The sequence below is a fragment of the Hydractinia symbiolongicarpus genome, chromosome 8 (genome assembly GCF_029227915.1).
Source record: "Hydractinia symbiolongicarpus strain clone_291-10 chromosome 8, HSymV2.1, whole genome shotgun sequence".
NCBI lineage: Eukaryota > Metazoa > Cnidaria > Hydrozoa > Anthoathecata > Hydractiniidae > Hydractinia > Hydractinia symbiolongicarpus.
In genome coordinates this window covers 10,058,253-10,080,876 of record NC_079882.1, presented here as the reverse complement: position 1 = coordinate 10,080,876, position 22,624 = coordinate 10,058,253, and the positions used below count along the sequence as shown (strand labels likewise).

The window sequence follows — 22,624 nt, the reverse complement described above, 5'->3', positions numbered from 1 at the left end:
TAGATAAAATTTTCTCGTGAAGTAAATTGTTTACTTCAAAAAGGTAAAGGAAAAATAAGCTAACAATATGGCTAGTTTCAAAGCAACACTAGACCAAGACTTCAATGCAATAAAACGCATGAAAGTGTTCCTAAATGACTAGGACGAAAAATATCTAGTCAGCAATAACGGGAGAAAGCACAGAACAGAAGAAGAAAGAGCGTCAACATCCTCCAACAACCTTCGTAGTTTACATCCGGCTCGACGTACACGTTGAGTTTAAAAAATGCACGGTTCCTCATGGATGGATAATAAACTCCAAGCGCCCGCGTGGCCATGCGAAAACACCCGCGCTGCCTCTTGGTTTTCACTTCATTGTTGTACATTCGAAATATCAGGAATAAACAGGGTTTATAAAAAAGTAATACTTTTGCTGTGCAGAAGTACCGCAAGAAACTATTCACTAAACAATTGTTCCCCTCCGGATTTGATCCAGCAAGAAAATACATACCATAACACAACCAATCCTAGAAAGGAAATCCAAGCGTAAATAATCGGACCAACTTCTATTATTACACCACAATATTTTTTATTTAAATTGAATCTTTCTGTTACATGTTACAAAGGACCATGTCAAGCTACACAGAGATTTTTTAAGCACAAGTTTCCAACGAACTTAAAATAACAATTTGAGTCAAGCATTTTTTGAGGCTGGATAAATTAAAACATAAATGAATGTTCCAAGCAAAAAAGTTGTTACCAGCCAACCTTGTCACTAAGGCTTTTTGTCTCTTGTTGGCGCTGCGCTTATTGATAGGTCTCGCCGGTCCGATATGCAAAAAAGACAACAAATTGGTTTACTGGCATACAAGAAAAAAAAACTTGATTTGGACTTTTGATCCTATAATTGATCCTATAATTCGAACTCATGTAATTTGAAAAATCATGTATATCGAACAATTTTCTTGGTCCCGTGAGCAAATTTCAATCATCATGTAATTCGAATTTTGAAAATTTTTGTTCGTTCAAAGTTCTAAAACTCAAGTTTTTCAACAATCGAACGTTTTAATGAAATTCTAACTTTCTCGTGAAATTCGAACTTGTGGGGGTCACTATGTTCTTCGTGTGCAGGGACTTGTTAGAAGCAATTTTTTGATTGGAATCTGGTTTTTGGTTGATTTAAAGACAAAAAATACTAGGTGTCATTTTTTTCCATATCTGGGTCTGGCCATGGGTGACGTCATCCGGTTTCTGGTCAGTAAAATATCAAAGTTGTAATTTTGGATTTTTTTCTTTTCCAGAAGATAGAACATACAAAAATGAATAAAAAATATATAAAAAGTTAGTGTAACTATAAAAAAAAAGTTTAGGTAGTGGAATGTTTTTGTTTTGCAATGATAGTTGTTTACAAAAGTACAGTTATATAAAACAAGTGTATTCTATAAAGAGTAATTTGTTTTTATAGCAGTTTTGAAGTTATTAATGTAATAGTGTTACCCCCTGAAAACTCTTATATATCATTCAAGATATAATAATGTACAGTCTTTGTTCCATTGTCAAATTATATAGGTAATTTGAAGTAAAAGGTAGCAGGTTGAAGTTAAAAGATTGCATAAGACTTATTTTCAGTATGATATTTCTATGATGTGGTTTTTTGTGATAGATTTCCTATGAATAGTGAAAGTAAAGTTTATTTTATTTTTTTAGAATAGAAACAGTTAAATTAAAAAATATGAATGAAGAAACTCCAAATAAAAAGCGAAAAAGTAGTGATTCCAGTGCATTGTTTGTCAAGAGAACAATAACAAGAAGGTATGTTGTAATTTTGCAATGATTCTTAGCTTTATGGTTTTTAAAGCTACTTTATTTTGGAAATTGTTATTCTCATTTTTCATAGATCACTGCTTTTCCAAAAGTTAACTGAATCCCTTATTGAAAGAGCCAATTACGAAGATCAAACATTTATTAAGGTGGTCCTGTACCTGAAATGCTAAAATCCGATTTACTGCATTGTGTGCTTTTATTTTTTGACTGAATGTACTATTACATGTATAAAATACAATAAAAAGTTAAAAATTAATTTTTTATATTCTAATCATGGTTTTTCGGTCCATCCAGACCAAAAAAGTACTATATACGCTGCGGTCAATAATTCAAGAAAAGGTGAAGATACCTTCTTCAAATTTTCACTACTTATTCATGTTATGAAAGTACAGGTACTGGCTAAAATTCAAGACAAAAGGTCAAATGGATACCTATTTATCCGCATTTGAGTTTTCAGGGGAAAAAATTGCGTAAATGTAAAAACAATTAGGCCCATAACTCACAAATGAAAAATCATCACATACCCAAAATAAATCAGTACCTGTCTTTTATATGGATAAACATTCCCTGGAAATTTCAGATAAATCGGTGAAAGTGACAAAAATTTATTGACCGCAGCATTTGAAAAAAGCATATATTAGAAAAAATCGACTTAAAGCTTCGAAAACATATTTTTCCGGTTTGAATTCATTCCTTTAAGCCAGATTTACAGTAACTATGAAGCTCAACATTGTGCAGTGCCGAAACTCCAACTTGGGCTGCATATAATTCTCTTGTTACACTATTGGTAGTAGAACAACATGCCAAAACTTGCCTTTGTATCCAGGCTCACCAACAGATTGGTCTAATTTATATACATCGTTGGACTTAAATAACCCAAAAAGCTTTAAGATAAAATTTTTTCTACTCAACAGGGGTGGAAATAACTTCAGTAATGAGTATATAACATTACTTTAAAACGACAAGTATTAATTTAAATGGGCATTTTTACTTTCTTTTAGAAGTATCGCTACTAACAAGCAATACATAGCTCATCTCTAACGCAAAAAATGTTTTTCACTGATTTTTTGGTGTAAATATCAGCAATTTTACCCCCTGAGTTCTATAAATTAAAACGTTTAATATTTCATAAACAGTTGATTTTTTAAATATGGTTTGTTTGACATTTTTTACTTGTTTTTATATTATCTATCAATCACAAAAGAAAAAAAAATAAAATTCCAACTTTGATATTTTACTGACCAGAAAAGTGATGATGTCAGCCAGGGCCACACCCAAATATGGAAAAAAATAACACCTAGTATTTTTTGTATTCAAATCAATCAAAGAATATATTCCAATCAGAAAATTACTTCTAACAAGTCTCTTCACACGAAGCTCTAATTTGTAACATAGTGACCTTCACAAAATTTGAATTTTTCAACAATCGAACGTTTCATTAAAACAAAATGTTTTGAAAAAGCTTTTTGAGTGTTTTTGTTTGTCTGTTGATATTTTACATCATTTCCAACAATGGCATTTAAAAGGAAAAACAATGGGGTGACTTTGAAAATAAAGTACAATGCTTTAAAGGATCGGGAAAAAAGGGGCGCTTGAAGAAACATGTAGCTAAGGAATACAATGTTCCCACGCAACCTGGACACTTTCAAGAGGTATCTGGCGAATCGGAGAAGTCATCAAAGAGATGACAGCGCCATGAGAAGAAACAACCCTCCCAACTATACTTGTCAGGTATGATTTGAAGGAAATCTTTAACGTGGATGATTTTGGTCTGTTATACCAAGCACTACCCTTCAAGTCTTTACATTTTCGTAATAAACGTTGCATAGGTGGAAAACATAGCAAAGTTCGCCCAACTGTATGGCTGCGTCCAACGCTATTGGTGAAAAACTCCCGATGTTCGTGATAGAGAAGTCTGACAAACTGAGATGCTTTAAGAACGTGCACAACCTTTCCTGTCCATGCCGATCTCAAAAGAATTTATGAATGGATGGAGTAGTCACAGGATTAAATGCAATCATTTTGCAATTTTTACCATCCAACACAACTTTTTTTACACAGCCTATGGAACAAGGGTTATCAGGTATGTTTTCATATGTTTTTTTGTGTTTGTATTTGATTTGACAATGCTTTTTCAATATCCTTGTACATAGCTAGGGTAGTTGTTGCATTGTATGAAAAATAGAATGTTTTGATTGACACTTGCAGGTCTTGCATAACGCACTTGCTAAACGAAGCTGTAACAACACAACACAAACGCAAAGAAATGGAGTGACAAAATACGCAAAAGACGGTTAAGATGGTTCGGCAAGATCCAGCAAATGAACTTTAATGCTCCCGCACGAAAAGCAACGCGATACGCAGAGAAACCTTTTTAAAAGTCAAAAGGCAGACCCCCAACGACATGATCAACTAATGTCAAACAGGACTTAGCCATCTTAAATATTGATTGGCAAAACGCACGCGAATTTGCGACGCAACACCCAAAAGACTGGGAACGAATGATATAGAATTTATTAATCTTTTTTTACGGTATCGATAATGTAGACTTTTTTACGAAACATCGAATGAAATAAAAATGAATGCAGGTCTTCACTTTTATTAAAAAACAAAAGTTACAAAAGAGTTGTGTGAATGAGCGCAAAGGTAGTGCATGCAGCCAGTACATATTAAAGATACGGCAACAAGTATCGAAGTCTGTGAGAAAAAGGTTTCTTTGAACTATGAAATTTCATTGGTTATCATTACAGAGTTTAAGTGTGAATCAATGATTAAAAGACACCATGCTTACATGGGTGAATGGACACCAGTGCTGGGGGAAAGTTTGAAAACTTGACCTGAACCTGAAAATGAAATCAATAAATATGCTGTCGCTGTAACTAAAGACGAAAAAGTTGTTGGCCATTCAAAAAAAGGAAGGACTGATCGATTCCAAGATATGCCAAAACATTCTTTTACTTTTTGCGAGCAAAGCACATAAACATTCCTAATATTACTGTCACTGGGAAAAGAGTCAATCTGGGAGACGAAGAAGGCTTGTAGATACCGTGCACAATTTTGATCCAAGTAGTAAAAAATTATCTAGAGATTCTAAAGATACAGTTAAATCTGTGTCCTTTGTAACAATTTCATTTAGATATTCGAGTATAAGAATGTGACAAAGTTTAAATGAAATACATACGGAAGAAATTTGTTAGTTTTCTCACGGTTTTTTTAAATCAATGTTCCTGAATGTTTACCTACCTAACAAAACTTTTATTTTAAAATGTAAATTTCATATAGGGTAAATTTCACATTTTTTTTTCCTTTTAGATCATTAAAGGCCAAATACCGATCCCTTGTCATTCTAAAGATCATAAGAGGGTTAGACAAGAAGACAGAGGTGCTAAAAGCATCAATCCTAGAAACCATGATGATGCTCAAGACAGCTTGGGATGATGTATCTAAAACAACAATCGTAAACTGCTTTCAAAAATCAGGAATTTCAGAAGACGATGATGACGACCCTTTCAAGTGCTGATGAGCAAGGAAGCGACGTTTTGGTTGAGCTGAATTTTGATTTAGATCAACTTCACAAGGTCAGACCAGACATGGCCCCTGAAGATTTAGATGCTGACTCCCTTGTGGATTTCGACATAAAGCTTATGACCAATGAATCACGCCCGTCGTCTGTCGCAGAAATAGTGAGTGGGTATAAAGAGGTAGATATTGTTGATGTTGATGCTAGCTCTGATGATGACAAGGATGACTGTCCTGATGACGATCCAGTTTCGCTAGCGTCGCAATACGAGATTGAAGACCCAATAGAGACTCTGAAGAAACTAACGTTGTTTAAGACCGATCCAAAGTTTGATACTCCGCTGTCGCAAATGTCCGATAAGATCAACGATAGAAGATTGAGTAATAGGAGACAGAGCAAAATCATGGACTATTAAGAGAAAAATTGATAGTTACAAATTTTTAACGCTTGTTTTACATGAAAATGGCAACTTATTCTGCAAATACTACGCGCCACTTTACTCCATAGGATGTTACAACATTGATAATTAATAGCGTCGTAAAGCCGTTAACACTTCCCCACAGAAATTCGGCCGAAAAAAGTCAAACTCCTATAATTCGAAACTTATGTAATTCGAACAAATTTTGAATTACCCTTGGAGATTCGAATTACATGAGTTCAACTGTCTTTCTCATCCAACAATTACAGGGCTCAAATGGATCATAGAGATATTATTAATAATATCTCTATGAATGGATTGAACTTATCTACTTCTATCAAATACAACATCAGTAACGCAGCCTATGAGCAAGGGAGTTATCAGACCGCTTAAAGTTAAGCACGTTATCTTGCAGTAAAGAACTTACTAACTTAGAGAAAAAAACGAGCTAACAAAGTTTACAGTCTTAATCGAAATGACAATGCTCAACAAAGCGTGAGTTTCATTCCTGATAGAATTTTTTTGAACTAAAAATCTGGTATTTTCAAAGAGGCTGTCGAGAAAATTGTAAACAATGATGATGATTCGGTTGTGAGTTTAAATGAATCAAAGAGATTAAATCTTATTATATCTCGTTGCTTCACTGTGCACTTCGAATAACGGCAGACAAGCTAGTTGATATTGACTTCGACATCAGCGTATCCGATATGGCATCTGATGCAGACATCATTGCCGAAGTGAGTGGACGTTATGGTGACAGCGATATTAAGGATGCTAATTTCGACAACGAGGAACCAACTGAAACATTGACCAAGCCAAATTTTAAAGATGCCATGAATGCCATTTCAATGTTAGAAGATTACGGAGCCTGGTTACTAAATTTGGAGTCGATTTGAGGAAAGCCCTCAGCAACATATCACAAAGTTTAGGAAAAGAAAAAAATTTAAAAAACTAATTTTTCACAATTTTTTTTTTTTCTCACTTTTTAAAAAATTTCTGATTACTTTCTCTAATCTGAATTTTCACCCTTTAACCTGGAAATTCGAATACGAGAGACTTTCTACTTACCGAATCTATTGGCACAAAAAGTTATCAGCCTTGGGATTCGTACTAGAGAGAGTCAACTGTAAATTAATTCTGTTCAGAAGATGGTAATATTCTTCATTCCCCCCTTTTCCAAAAAAAATCACGAAGCTAATTTCTTAACCACTTTCTTCTTTGCTTTTGCCTTCTTCTTTCAATTTGCCTCATAAAAATCTTTTTTGAAATGTCCTCGTCGATGTTATTAGACGTATATCATTAACGAAAGGAAAGGCGTTAATTTTACTTCTAACGGAAACGCATCGCGCTAAATACTCAATACGATTAACTCGATACGATTAATTTAACGCCAGATGGAAACCAACTCTAAGAGGTCTCTTTTCCTTGCAAAAAAAGCTTGTAATGAATGAAATGGGTTTTTTGGCAAGCAATAGACAAAATCTTACCTGTTCACGTAATGTCTAAGGATGCGAATATTGCGCAGTTTCATAAAAACTTTACCTCGTTACGATTCTAACAGCAAATCTCACACTGGTCTTTACCTTTACGTTACAAAGTGTCAGGATATTTTCTTTCAAATTAGGCTCATTTATTCAAACACCTTTTCGTCGCATTATATGTTTTCTTCTCTGGTTGTGATACTTTATAAGGTTTTTCATTGATTATTAATTGTCCGATTAACGTAAGTTTCTACTAAAATTTTTATGCCTGCCATGCTCGTTACGTCATAAACACGAAAATTAATCCAAAATGTTGCTAGCTTCCACGCACACAACACAATAAATGACTTAAAACGAGCCTAAAAGCTAAAGTTATACAAAATTAAACAATTTAGGTCTCAATGTAAAAACTGTATGGACAGTTGAGATTGGACAAGTTATTTAAAATGCCTTCTTTGTAAAAGTTTTTACAGGATCATTATGCGGTTGACATTACGAGAAAGTCAACTTATACTTTCATTAATCACCGTACATGTTTTGTTTGAGACAAGAAAGGATTTTTTTTGTGTGATTCTTGACTTAATGCGCGTTTCCTGTGTGCATCAAATCTTGTGCACAAATATTGTACTGAAAGAATCCCAACTACGCTAATACCTACTTACAGCGGACACTTCTCTACAACGTACACTATCTCTTTTCCAATAGCTTTTCTCTATCTCAAGCAAATTTCCAGCCCCACTATGCAATTTCTTTATAAGAAATTTACCTTAAGTTAATTTTGCAAAGATTTATTTTCGTGAGGTTTAAAAATTGCATTTTGCAAAGATTAATTTTCGCGAATCAGTTATGTCGGGATTTTCGCGAATGAATTATTTAAAGGTTTTTAAAAAGTATTATTTTCATAAATCTATTTTTTTTTCGCAATTTTAATATAGTTCTGGCCAATTCACGGTAGCCTTTACTTGAATTTGCTCATCATAGAGGCTGGCTATTATTTTTATCAACTACAAAAAATAAAATTTACCGAGATAAACTAACGAATAAACAACGAAAAAAAATTTTCAGGGATTTTTGCGCATAAAGATATTCGCCAGTATGTATAAAATTTACGAAATTCGCGAAAAGTAATAAAAACTTTCGAAGTTCTACAAACTTAGAACTTTTGGAGTTCTAAAAAACTGTTCATATATTTTCGAATAGTTTCAATGCATTTTGTCTTATAGCAGAAAAATTCTCAGAGGCCATTTCTAATTACCACATTTCACGGAGAAAAAACGTTTGGCGCTCATGATTAAAATTTACTATTTGCAGAAATAAACTTTTACCAAAACTGCAAGTTTCTTCCGCAAACACCTTTTCCCTTAAATATCTGAACATTATTTTCGCATTCTTCGATTTAAAGATAAAAAATCTGATCTTTGAACGCCCAATAAATTTTAATTAAAATGATATAAAAAACGTAAATGTGAATCATCATAACTACCACAAATTTTTTACTCAATTGACACGGACAAGAAATATGCGTGCTTTTAACAAGGATTGATCATGTGACAACTGAAAGTAAAGCAGGCTATGCTAAAAATTTCAATCCATTTTCTGTCCAAGTGAATTTAACTTTATAATGTGTAGGATGAAGCATTGAGCAAACACATATCGAAGCTTCCTTGTTGTTAAAAAATTCAGTGTCTCTCTGTAAATGATATCGGTAGTTGCATAATTCCCACCAAGCCGATTGTTTACTATACTTACTTTTTTCTTCATAAGACCTTGTCAGAACCACAACCATTCCATAGTTTTGAATTATATCTTTAAGAATTTTGATCATAACAGAAACATATTGATTTGACTGACCACAGCTTAAATTATCGGACCAGTAAAATGATGATGCATTGTCTATAATCAGTAGGAAGATTTCAGGGTTATCTTCTAGAAATCTTTCTGATGCCTTGAGGCTTACAATAAGTTCTATCGTAGAAAAGCAATCCAATTTAAAAAATCTTTGTAAGCAAGTGTCTATAAATTCCTTTACAATTATATTCCCTGTTCCTGGTTCAGTTGAATTGGATATAGAAATACAATGCTCTAGTTTTTTTTCAAGCAAACACAAAAACCTGATCATAGGGAATTTACAATCCAGGTCAATAAGAAGAACACCTAGCCCTCTTCCACCAACTTCCAAATGCTTCCATTTCTTTGGAATTATTGTATTGATTATTAAATGTAATACCATTTCAGTTTTACCAGAGGAAGCCTCTCCAAAAATTTCAACTCCACGCAAGTCTTTGTCCTTTTCTGTTACAGAATCAAAAAATCGATTTTCTAAGTGTTGAAACAGAGGTCTAGCAGATAATCGGGTAAATAACTGAAAAGCAAAGAGAGTATGCAAGAATAAGTACAAGAGAGTACGGCAATTTATTGGTAATAAAGAGGAAGTTAGATTGAATTCTTTTTTAATACTGTGCGCAATTTTTAACAATAAAAATCTGATTGAACTACCCTTTTAACCCAATACTAAATGAATAAGAGGAAATGATAAAATTTTGTTTACCTGAGCGGCTGTCTCTGAGGAGGCCATCTTTGATCACTTACCGCGGTTAGGCTTATCACGGTAGCCGAAGACGTTTACATCCGTAATTTGTAGAGCGGAGCTGAAGTCGCCCGCCGTAAATCACAACGGTTTGTTTTGATTTTTCAATCTTTCGGCAAAAAACTTCTCACGAGGCGTTATCATAGAGGAAAAGCTGATAACGTCGCTCTTGGAGACAAAAGAATGCACTAAATCTGCCTTTTGTTTGTGTTGTAAGGATTTATTCAAAACATTTATTTCAGCCCTATTGATTATTTTTATCGAAGGACACGGAGCAAGCGACGATTTATTTTTGCTCTTTTGATAAAGTCAAGAAGGCGGTGTTAAATTTTTATTGAAATGGCTGATGACTTTAAACAACTAGAATTTCACAGTTTAAAACTTCAGGAAAAGACAAAAGAGGTAAGAAATGTTGCCTATCTTCTCGCTATACAATGTAACTTTTGGGAATTAGCAAGATAATTTCCATGTTTTCATGCTGCCATCATATAGAGATGAGCATTATCAAGTGATATATACTGTGTAGATAAGCTAACTAAACCCTCCAACACTTTAATATTTTTGGAAACATAATCTATTATGTATAACTATGCCTTATGTTTGGTGAAGAAAAGTTTGAATTTCTCCCAACAAAATAGATCAAGGCAGGAGTGCACCACATAGCTATAGCACATGGGAAAACCCACTGTCAAGTTAGCGAAAATATATTCCAGATAAAATTATTATATATGTATGAAATGTGGATGTGAGGTAATGTAGAATATAGAACAAATGTTTTAGTACTTAAAAAGAAGGTCTGTCTGCTAATCAAAAGACAATTTGTGATTAAATTGAAGGATTTCCCACAAACAAAGTATAATACAATTCAATCTGACACTGGTGTGTCTTACATAAAGGAAAAAATAATTTTCTCAATTGTTAATAATATTTACTTTTATAATCTTATCTCACTAACAGGCTTGTGGAAATATCAATTCGCAACCATGAATACCAGCCATATGGTACCATATACCAGCCATATGGTACCATAGGGTACTCCAGGGTTCTGTACTCAGCTCACTCTCAAGGAGTGAGTATAGGAATCAAATCGATTTTTTTTTTAAAAAAATTTTTTACAGTGATTGGATAGGAAAAAATCTGATCTTTCTAATGGTGCAAAAATTTTTTTAAAAAATTGTCATAATTCAGTTTTTTACTATTTGTTAAGAATATACTTTTCAAAGTCATCAGGTTTTTTGTGATTTTTGTTTCTACAATTTGTTTTTGTTTTACCCATACTTGACTGTGCGTGATTGCGAATGTGAGCAAACAGGTGCAGCATAAAAAGATGTTAAAAAAACCTGTTAGCTAATAGTCGTTACTGTAGTAACCAATTATTTATGCAGAAGTATAAGAATTCTGTAAAAAACTTTAAACCTATTTTTCGCAGAGTTTATTTTTCAGGATAGTACTTCATATGTTTAAAAACTCTATTACAAAACTATAAAGGCTCTGCGGTGGAGGGCACCTCTAGCTTGGAGAGAAATGTTTCATCTAAAAACAATTTTTTTTTATTTCGTGAGTTTGAGTAGAAGGCGAGTTATGATAAGTTTTCCGACGATCAGAGGTTAAAAATCGTGGGAAAAAGATGCAATACTAAATATCTCCAAAAGTAAAAAATGTTAAGAAAAAAAATTAAAAATCATTTTTAGATTAATGTTTTGTGATCCTAAAAAAAGAAAACAGCAAACATGAGAACCTAGTAGTTTTGTAAATGGGATCTCGTTTGTGGGAGAGGGGTCGTTTTTTATTCATGTCTATCAAACCTTCAAACTTTATTTTTTCTTAATAATTTTTAAATCATTATATAGGAAATCATTCAAGCTTTCTAAAAATATATACATTGATGTATCAAATTAAAGTTTTGTATACTTTTTTGCTCACTTTTTTGTATACTCACGCCTTAAAGTAGGTGTGCTTAAGAAAGCCAATGATGCATTATCCAAATTACGATGTCGTAACTTAGATATAGTTGTCAAGTGCTATTGGTTTAGTCACATCGGTGTTGAAATCAATCCTTATCAAACGTTTTTTAAATATCTGTCGATATCATTACTTTTTAAGGTTTGTAACAGTAAAAGTATACTAGATTTCTTCTTACTTTAACATATTAATAGCCCTAAAAAATTTTACAACAAAAATTTTTGCTACTATTGTTTATTTATTTATTTTGTGTGTGTAGCAACAAAATATACAGGTTCAAGTGTTATAGTCTTTTCCTGTTTCAGTCACTGGTATTATGCAAGACTTTTGGTGCAGCTTTCAATTGTTGATTTAATTGTTGATTTCATTCAAGCCTTATGCAGCTGCTTTTTCTTGTTCTTGGATAAGCTGTATTTATGGTATCTGTGAGTCCTTCTTTATGGTTGTTTGCTCAGCCTAATCTAGTAGTTGTTGCAGATGCACATTGGTTTTAATATCAATGCCAAATTAATTGCTTTGTGTTCCAGAATAATAAAACAAATTGATAGAAACAATGTATTTCTGTTGGAATGAGTAGTTACAACACATTCAGTATGCAGGAATGAAGGTGCCTCCTTCGAGCTTCGTCATATGCACAAATATATAATGCATAACCTGAGCGTCAGGATATGCGTTATAGGCGTTTTCATGCCCTGAGCATCAGGTGCATGAGACAGATGAGATGCACTGAGCGTCAGATGCATCGACATGTCCTGAGCGTCAGGCACATGCTAATTATGGTGTTCTCTTCCATACCCTGAGCGTCAGGTGTATGAGAGATGCCCTGAGCGTCAGGGGCTTCAACATGCCCTGAGCGTGAGGCGCATGTTTCCTATTCACATAATGTCTACACTAGAGATGCCCTGAGCGTCAGGTGCATCCACATGTCCTGAGCGTCAGGCACATGCTAATTACTGGTGTTTTTACTCATACCCTGAGCATCAGGTGTATGAGAGATGCCCTGAGCGTCAGGGGCTTCATCATGCCCTGAGCGTCAGGCGCATGTTTCTTATTCACATAATGACTACACTAGAGATGCCCTGAGCGTCAGGCGCATCAACATGTCCTGAGCGTCAGGTACATGCTAATTACTGGTGTTCATATTCTACTTTATGAGAAATTTTTTTTATTCTGTCCACCCTTTTTTCTTTCCAAGCCTAAGGTTTTGTGTTATAACCATAATAACGCTCTCATTATGGACTCCAGCGAGACAAACTCTCATGGTTTTTATTTGACCATTGACACAAGGGAGGGTACTGTGGGATGTTGGGTTTTTATATGTAACCATTAATAATCAAGACCTGGGTAGGGTCCAGTTCCTTTACAGGCAAGTGAGACTAATAACCCTGGCAATCTTTAAGATTAGGTCTATAGGTAGAAACCACCCCCACTGTGCCAGGCTCTACATGACATGTTCAATGACTAAGGTAAACCTAATGTATATTAAACACAATACTAAAGAACTGTAATTCTGTCACCACAATTAACATGAGCAAAACTTGCAGTTTAGCTCCATTAAGCCTTTATTTTTATGCTCAGCATATTTAGCAGGAGCTTCTACCTAAGATAGTTCTAGAGCTTGCACATGAGCATGACAAAATATTTCACAAAGCTATTGCACTGTAGATCCACTAAGCTCACAGGAGTAAGTTTAAATGCCATTCCTTTTGCATACTCCTCCATATCAGATCTGCAATGGAGAGGTCCATTGTCTGATGTTAGTGTGAGTGGCAAATATCCTTTTTAAATTATGTGGAGATTAGTAGCTCCCCGCAATAGGACCCATGAAATAAACATGAAAGATTTGGCTGATCTGAAAGAAGATTTGATTTTAATTGGTACTAGAGAATTGTGTGAATTAGTAGAGTTGCATAATAATAACTTTCTGTAACTTGTTTCAGAGAGTTCTGTAACAAATTGTTCATTTTCACAATTCATTTTTTTTTGCACTTTTGTCTATTAGTAGGACATTTATTACTGCATAAACCATTACTCTGTTCACAAATAGCTATTATTATAATTATAATTTTAGTTTTCAATTGTTTATTTTGGCTTTGTAATTGAATTACTTCTGCAATGACTTTAGGGTCTTTTATTAGATCAGACTTTAGGGTCTCTTGATAGACTAGGCCATGGTCTTTAGCCATCCCTATTTTAAGAAGTTGCTCATAAGAGCAGTTGCCTGCAGAGCTCTTCCCTTCAACTTGGCATTTGAAGTTTGTAGCAATAAAGCGTCAACTGTGACTTTCCCTCAATCATAATCTGTATAAAAATTGCAGCATTGCAGAATTCCTAAGACCATCAATTTAATGGTTTACTACATTGAATATGGTTGAATTTAAGCATATTCAATTGTATGACAGCCTTGCATAATTCCTAAGACCATCAATTTAATGGTTTACTACATTGAATTAAAGCATATTCAATTGTAATGACCTTTTTTGTTCGGTCTGAAAGTGCAGTCTATTTTTTTGATGCAGCAGTTTCAAGTACTTTTCTAACATCTAAAATAAATTACTTATTTACTTACTATACTTTAATTTTCGTGAATGTTAGTGTAGCAGCAACGAAAAATCAGGAATTCACGTTTGAAGTGGACGTTTACTTGTGCGATTACAAATTAATTAGGCACAAAATTAATGTGGATTTTCAAAGTTTGTGTTAATTAAATGCCACTTATTTAAGTGTCATGTAAATATCCAGGACGTTAAAAAAGGTACTAGTTAATCTACTGTTTTAAAGTTCAAAAAGTTTTTCTAGCAAATACAATACAAAGCTCACATGCATACTTTGTTTATCACATGCAAAAAATGTTAGCATTGTCCTGATACAGTTTAACTAATGTGATCAAGGCAGACTGATATTGTAGACTTTTTGAAGATTGTCTTTTTTGCGTTATTTAAATGCTTTTTGTAAATCAATTTATGTGAATTCCATTAATTAAACTCTTTGAAATTGTTAGATATTTGCATAATTTTCATCATGTTAATATCATGATAGTTATTATTTGGAAATAAGGTAGCCATAATTAGTTTGGTTCAGCAATCTTTATATAAGTCATTCATTAAAATTACAATTTGACTATCTCATACACAGGCAGCTCTGGAATAATGTTTTAGTAATGAAATGAATGGCCACATTGATGTTAGTCTAATATATAAACACTAGTCGATAACGCCCGTGGAGAAATCCACTTAGGCATAAGGACAATGGTAAAATAGGTTGTTTTAGATATTTTGTTGATGTCGGCATGGCATATACCAAAAAAAAATTGGTGAAATTTAGCTTATTTGTGGCCTGTGTAATGTGTAGGGGTTAAAACGCTGGTCAAGAATATGTATATGATCATGTGCTTTTGATGAGTGGTTAATGAGATATAAGGGCTTAAAAATTTTGCTTACGTCAGCAATAGCCCGTCTAAACCCAAATTTTTTTCTTAGAAATTTGTATACCTGTTGCCTTCATTGTACAGATCTTGAAACACTGATCAAGAAAATGTACAGGATCATGCACTTTTAACAAACGGTTGCAGAGATTTAGGGTTTGAAGGTTTTTTTGATAACGTCATCAACCCGTCCATTCCAAAACGGATTTTGGGACCCAGGTTTGGGAAAATACCCAAATTGGTCCTAGGTGGTCCCTAGTTACCTATGCGGTGAAAAATCATTGACGTCATCACCTCGTTTCCAAGTTATTTGGCCTCAAAGTTTTGAATGCACTGTAATGGTTCATTAATTTAATATAAGATATTGACTTTAAAGTTGTGTTGTTGACGTCAGAAAATTTAACATATTGAACATGCATTTTTCGGCAACATGAAAGGAAATGAGCAGATCCACTATATATATCACATGAAGCTATATTTAACGAATCTGTCCCATACTACGAAACTGCACTAAAAAATTCTGGATACAATCACAAATTCTAATATAACCCAACTAACAGAACTCCGCAAAGCAAAAATTTAAAAATATTCCTTGGTTGTGGTTGCCACATTTTTAAAGTAAAACAAGTATATTTATCTTTTAAACAATCTTTTTTAAAATATTTAAAAAAAAAACTGTCTGAAATATTTTTAATTTATACTTTCTGGAATGTAGCTGAAAGTTTGATCCTTGTCAAACCTTAACACTTATGTGTTTTGTTACAAAAATATCCAGAAGCTATCATAAGTTATTTAAATGTTCTGTATTTTACCACAAAACAAAATGCTATTAAAGCTGAAGTATATATCGATATTGATTTTGTATTATATCCCACTATGTATGTAAAATTCAGGGAAGAATTTTATTGATGTGCAAATATACCTATTGTTACATATTCTTATGGAGTTGATTTAATTCAACTCAACAAGAGTGGCCAACAAAGATCTTTTTTTGTTTAAACTATTGGTTGTTCAAAAGTGTGTTAAAAGATTGTGTGCGTACTATGCTATTTATTTTTCGACACCTTTTATTCTTTTTTGTGTATCACTAAAAAAAATAATTTAAAAAATCTAACGATAAAATATAATCAAGAAAAACAATACTCTGCACGAGTACTTTTACACGGAAGTCTTGGTTTACAGGCTATGTTAATTTTTTTTTTTTAATTTACAGTTCCTTATGCTGCTAGCTATAGCTGTATGAGTGTGGTTTTGCATACTCATATTGGAATTCAAGTCCTGCAATCCATCTGACTTAAAGCTTACCTTGTAATTTTTTTTAGCTTCCTGGCATTGCAGGAGATGAACTCGAAGGAATACTCTGCTTGGAATGCAAAGTCAAATGTACTGGATTTTTGAAACATCCCTGGAGGTAAATTTTCACTTTTGCTATTGTTTATATTTTGCTCTCACTTTTTAGTCAATCCATTTATCATTGGTTTTTTAAAATTGTTCTAATAAAAAGGTGTATATATCATTAAAGTTGTACTGTATTTGCAGGCCTGGATGTAGTAAGTGCAGATGTCCTCTCTGGAAGCACGATATTCCTCAAAACACTGCTGGACACCCATTTGATAGACTGAATGTCATGGAAATATTGCCACCACTCCTTTCAGAATATGATAAGGCATTGACTGAAGGATTTACTTGGGTACCACGAGGACTTCGAACTTCACAGGTAATTTTTTTAGGTATTCCAGACCTTGTCTGAAGCAGATCTTTGCTTGATAACACTTGCACAGCCAAATTTGTTACCTTGGAATGTTTATCAACGCTTTATTATAACACAGAAGACACTTTTTTCCTTTGTTTTTGATGTTATTTTATTTCTTTTATATCTTTCCAATTAAATTTAGTTTATTTAAAAAGTGCACTTGTAAAAAGTAGCATTGCATTTCAAAGAAGTATCAAATTATACTTCTTTTGAAACCTAGTGGATATGCCTTTTTATTATTTGTTGATAAAAAACAGTATTATTTTGTTTTCCTACAACTTTTTGGGTAATTGCTTTAACATAGCAGGTGGTCATTCTAAATATAATGCATCATAATGCTATGGTTGGTGAGTTAAAATTGGTGGAGTAAAAATTTGTAAAAAGAATTAAAAACGATTCAACCAAGATTCCTAATATCTGAACAAAATTCTCTGTTGAAATTACATCAGTGTAACTTCTAGGGTTTAGCATTGTTTTTCCTGTCAATGTGCAAATATGAATTGCACGAAGAGACTATTGGCTATTTGATTTACAGTTTTTTTTTCTCTAAACTGGATTTCCAATGAAATTCATGATATCGTTTAAAACCATTGATCCGATTGGAGAAGCTTGTTGTTCTGTTGTTGGTACACAAAAAGTAATTTCAAACTTTTCTATACATTTAATCAGGATTTACACACAAACTTTTATTAATCATATTTAATTGGAAGTATAGTTTTTATAAGGCATTTATAAGGTATTTATTTAGGCAATTAAAACACTCCACTATTCATACAAGCGCCAGGCAATATCGAGTAATAGTTAATGGTTTAGGCCTGCAATAATTCATATTGCAGATTTAGTTCTTTCTGATGTAGTATTATTCTGTTGTCTTTATTTAAGCTTCAATTATATATGAGGAACTTCTCTAAAGAGAATATACCAAAGGTTAACACAGAAGGTGCAAACTTCCGTGCCAGACAATTAATGCATCAACTTCCGTTACAAGATTATCATAGTGCAGCTGCTAATTTCTTGACTGAATCATCAAAAACTTCGTTTGAAGATTTAGCTAAAAAACGAGTTAAAAAAGCTCTTGGTGTTGGTAAGCCATCCTATTTATTATGTTTTCTGAAATGATAAAGTTTTGATTCGTTCATATATTGATTATACCATACCCGGGTCTATGTATTTTTTTGTTGTTGTTGAAATATTAAAAATAGAAACCGCAGGGTGCTTTTTTAGATTTTAAGTTTAATATTGCATAAGCTCAGGACTTCGTCAAAAAGTTGGTATGTTGACTAACAACATATTTTCTCTGTACAGGTGCAGTTAGGGGTGCACTATCAACTTCTGCCAAATGCAAAGGTTGCTCTGATACGATCAATCCTGGTCAAATGGCTGTGTTTGCTGAAAGGGTTGGTGCAGATGGCTGCTGGCATCCACAATGTTTTAGTTGTTGTGTTGACGATGCACAGTTGGTTGATTTGGTTTATTTCCTTCATGAAAATAACTTGTATTGTGGAAGACATTGGGCAGAAAAGATAAAACCAAGATGTCATGCCTGCGAAGAAGTAAAAGCAATTTTCTTTCTTTTAAATTTTAATAATAAATATCGAAGCTTAATATTCAGTGAGTTATTTTTATTTTTTAGCTGATATATACTGGGGAGTATACTAAAGCAATGGAACAAACTTGGCATGTGGATCACTTTTGTTGTTTTGAATGTGAAGAAAAATTGACTGGTAAGAAGTATATTATCATCAATAATCATCCATACTGCCAACTCTGCTATAATGAATCGATTGCTAATACATGCTTCAAATGTGAGGAGCCTATATCACCAGAATGTAAAGACATGTTTGTGAAAAATCGACATTACCATAAGGAATGTTTGACATGCTCCCAATGCAAGAAACCATTAGTGAGTGCATAAATTTTTTAATTAATTATCTTGTTGCCATAGTAATTTTTAAAAAATTTATTCGTACAGAATGTTTGTGTACAAGTAATTTGGAGTTAAATTTTTACTTTTTACTTTTTCTTTGCCAATAATGTGTTAAAGAGATTTTTGTTTTTTGGAAATGTGAGCAATAATTTCCTGGATTTCGTCTGGTGTTTTATTAATTTTTTTTTAACCACAGGAAAGTCAAACATTTTCGTTCGTGAATGATATTCCAGTCTGTCACAAATGTAGAGGGGTTGATCCAGAGAAATCACAGTTTTGCCACAAGTGCAACGAATCATTTTTTTCCGAAGAAAAGAAGGTGGGAGTGGGGAATGATTATTTCCACGAGCGATGTTTTCTCTGCTCGTCATGTGAAAAGCCTATTGGATCACAGAAGTTCATTCGGAAAAGCGATGGAAGAAGACTTTGCAATGCTTGTTTCGAAGTTGCCGCCAAGGTAGTCCTTTAACCCACTCACGATTTTTTTTTTAATTTATGATTTGTTAAATTAGTCAATAATCCATAAGGAGTACTTTTATAACGCAATTTTCATTTTTAGACATGTTCTAAATGCGACAACCTGATCAGAGGTTCAACAGTTAAGTTTGAAGGGAATGCTTTTCACACTGAGTGTTTTCTTTGTACGAATTGCGAAAAGGAGCTTGGCGGTATGTTGCAGATTTTTTCCGTTTTATGCAGTAGAACCTATCTATAGTGGATACTATCGGGACCTAGAAAAGGTATCCGCTACTTAGTGGATCTTCCCAACCTGGCTTTTATGGCTTTAAAACCTGCTTGGGAGTGTTGAGGTTGAGATAAAGAGAAATCAACCGCAAATTGTCTTCAGGGTTTGGTTTTGGGAGAAGAAAGAGCCTAAGGACAACATATTGTAAATGTGGTATATTTCATTCAAAAACGGAAAACAGATTGAAGGCTTCACAAAAGAACTTTAAGATTTTACTATGACTTCAGGAGACAAGTTTATTTACATTATTGTCTTAAGTAAAGTATAGACATACTTCTGACAAGAATAATTTTATATGACACATTGTTGGGTGTGTCCGCTATAGAGAGATCAGTTCTAGGGGAAATGTAAATTATTTTTTTGTTATGAGAGTTTGACCGTATTTTAATTCGTTTCTTATAAAAGTGTCTGTTGTAGAGAGGTGTCCGCTGTAATGAAGTTTTGCTGTAACTTTAAAATTTTTAACCTGTACTTAATTGATTTTTTCTGTAGGTATTCAGTTTTACAAGAACGAAGAGAAACCGTTTTGCGAAGAATGCTATTTATCAAATCATGCCAAGAGATGTGCGGCATGTTACGAGCCCATCGAGGGAAACACGAAATTTATCGATTACGATCGAAAATACTGGCACAGTAAATGCTTTAGTTGTACCAACTGCAAGGCGATGCTTGCTGGTGCAAAGTTTGTTGTGAGAGATGGAAGTCGTTACTGCTTAGAATGTAAATAAATGCGTGAACCATGGCTGAATAATTTGTGATTTCTAGGATATAATTTTTGAAATTGTTTGTCGCAAAAATTTCGCTTACATTTTGTGTGTTTTCATATGTTTTTTACTAATTTATTCTTATTTATTTACACGACTTTATAACTTCTTAGCACGAACGCATATATGATGTTGCCTTATTTCCTGTAATTTTTCCAACTTTTTTTTGAAGCGAATGCGTGCAAAATAAACCTTTTTTACACAAAAAGGCGCGAAATCGAAAAGATTTTCCAAAAAACTTTTTTGCGTGTTTTAATTATTAATATTAGTTTAAATAATGCGCCCATGTGGTAAAAACATTAGCGTGTTTTACTGTGCGAGCTCTATTGTCTAAGTAAGAATATTTCATCAAATGTTTCTATATATCTGCGCAAAAACTAACGGTTGCGAAAGTACTGAAAAGTAGAGGACTTGGTAATAATAAAGGAAGCGTTATAAAAGAAAGGGATTAAGGTACATTTAGAACTATATTTTTCTAGCACTATTATTTTTGCTTTTCTTTGAATTTTCTGGGTGACTTTAACTGTTTTTTTTTTTTACGCTTGAATATTTCTAACTTTAAATCTAACTCCAACGGCAAGTTTATTTTTTACCAGGTGTTAATTTTAAAATATTTTATTTTTATATTTTATTAATTGCATGCGTTTTTATATAACATTATTTTTCCAAAACTGTGTGATATTGTTAAGCTTTAGTAACGCTTACACAGCGGAATACGTAGATCTATCGTAAACATCGGTCAAAATCCATCCCTCTATAGTACGCCGTAACTTCTGAGAATTTACTATTAATAAAAGTGCCATGATCGGAAACAAGACATTGAGCTACCGAGCGGTTTCAAACAAAAACTGTCTAGGTTCTTAGCTACCCTTGTAACTCAAATTTTGAAAAGCTAATTATTTTTTGGTCCGTTAAAAGAAATGCGTTAAAAATTGCAATGTGAGAAATTTGTTTCGTCTCTATGTATAATCTTTGACACATAATTTGCATTGGTGATGTTTAATAAATTTGTACGTAACCTGTATTAACAATATGAGTAAAAAGACTTACAAACACTTGATTTTAGTATTAATTCCAAATTTAATTATCAAAGCCGAACTAACACACTACTAAATGTGAAATCTTGCGTGTGTCAAGCATCGATGGATTGTTTTTTCCGCACACAGTCGCTTTAAACACCTGCCGCTCCACACTGCAACAGTGCAAGTTTTGTTTAATAAAGCGCCAAATTTAGACTTATCTCCAGGATCGTTAGGAACAATTACTTCTTCCTCCGTCAATTCTTCATTCCATTTAGAATCTGGCAGAAGATAAAAAATATAGTGTATGCCTCTATTTTAGTCACATACCTTACGAGTTAGCATATTCAGCCATTTTGATACGTCTTTAGCAAAATAATAACAACAAAAAGATGTCGGCCACCCTAACAGATTAAGGTGTAAAGCAACTGTTTAAATGTGGAACACACGTTGAGGGGTGGAGAGTCTGTTAAGTGAGGATCCACCAAAAGTGAGAAACAAAGTGTGGAGCGACTTGTTGTGTGTGGAGTGACTAGTACATACAATATCCTAATTTGTATCCTTTTCTTATCTATGCCTTACAACCTTTTTATATGCAAATAAACTGTTAGAAAATATATCGTTTACCCATACATCCACTAAAGAAGTTTCCTATACAAGATTGTACGTGTTTTCAAAATTAACGCAACGTGATTGCCTTATATTGCGTCCAAAACTTGTTGTTGGGGTGTTGGGGTAAAGTAAAATCTATCGTAAAGTGTGTCAAAAGGCAGGTTTTGTAAGAAAAAAGAGCCTATAGACAATTAATATAATGGACAAAAAAGGATTGTTTGTCCATTGATCCATTGTTATGATCCATTGTTGGGCGTGTACGCTATAGAAAGATCAGTAACTTCCGCTAGGTGTCCGCTACGGAGAGTTGATGAAAGCTTGTCCGTTTTATTAGAGAGGTATAAAGAATATCCGCTGTAAGGTTTTACTGTACCGGTTTTTGAACTATAAATTCAACCAAAAACATTTACTGAAAACCTATACGTTTTTGAAAATACTGCTTATATATTTTTCGTGCGTAATATTTACGTTGTCATAAAACATACACCAAAACGGCCGAACGTATGAATACAGAGATGAATACAGAGATGGTTAATTTTAAACAAAATTTTAATTTCCTAAAAATATAAAGAGCGGTACGTGTTAGGTAAGCATTTTCTTGTGACTAAG

General features: G+C 33.4%; 2 protein-coding genes across 2 annotated transcripts; one reads left to right on the top strand and one right to left on the bottom strand.

Moving 5' to 3' along the window:
- Positions 1-8,574: 8,574 nt before the first annotated feature.
- Positions 8,575-9,868, bottom strand: LOC130654683 (DNA repair protein XRCC2-like). The gene is made up of 2 exons (XM_057457299.1): positions 9,771-9,868; positions 8,575-9,584 (listed from the first exon to the last, which is right to left on the bottom strand). Exons 1-2 carry the CDS (start codon positions 9,795-9,797, stop codon positions 8,793-8,795), a joined length of 819 nt encoding a protein of 272 aa, XP_057313282.1. The 5' UTR covers positions 9,798-9,868; the 3' UTR covers positions 8,575-8,792.
- A 46-nt stretch (positions 9,869-9,914) lies between these two features.
- LOC130654677 (testin-like) lies at positions 9,915-21,439 on the top strand. The gene is made up of 9 exons (XM_057457294.1): positions 9,915-10,211; positions 16,518-16,606; positions 16,735-16,912; positions 17,831-18,032; positions 18,254-18,501; positions 18,582-18,851; positions 19,072-19,332; positions 19,435-19,543; positions 20,113-21,439. The coding sequence occupies exons 1-9, from the start codon at positions 10,149-10,151 to the stop codon at positions 20,346-20,348; spliced, it is 1,656 nt and encodes a 551-aa protein (XP_057313277.1). The 5' UTR covers positions 9,915-10,148; the 3' UTR covers positions 20,349-21,439.
- Positions 21,440-22,624: the final 1,185 nt, after the last annotated feature.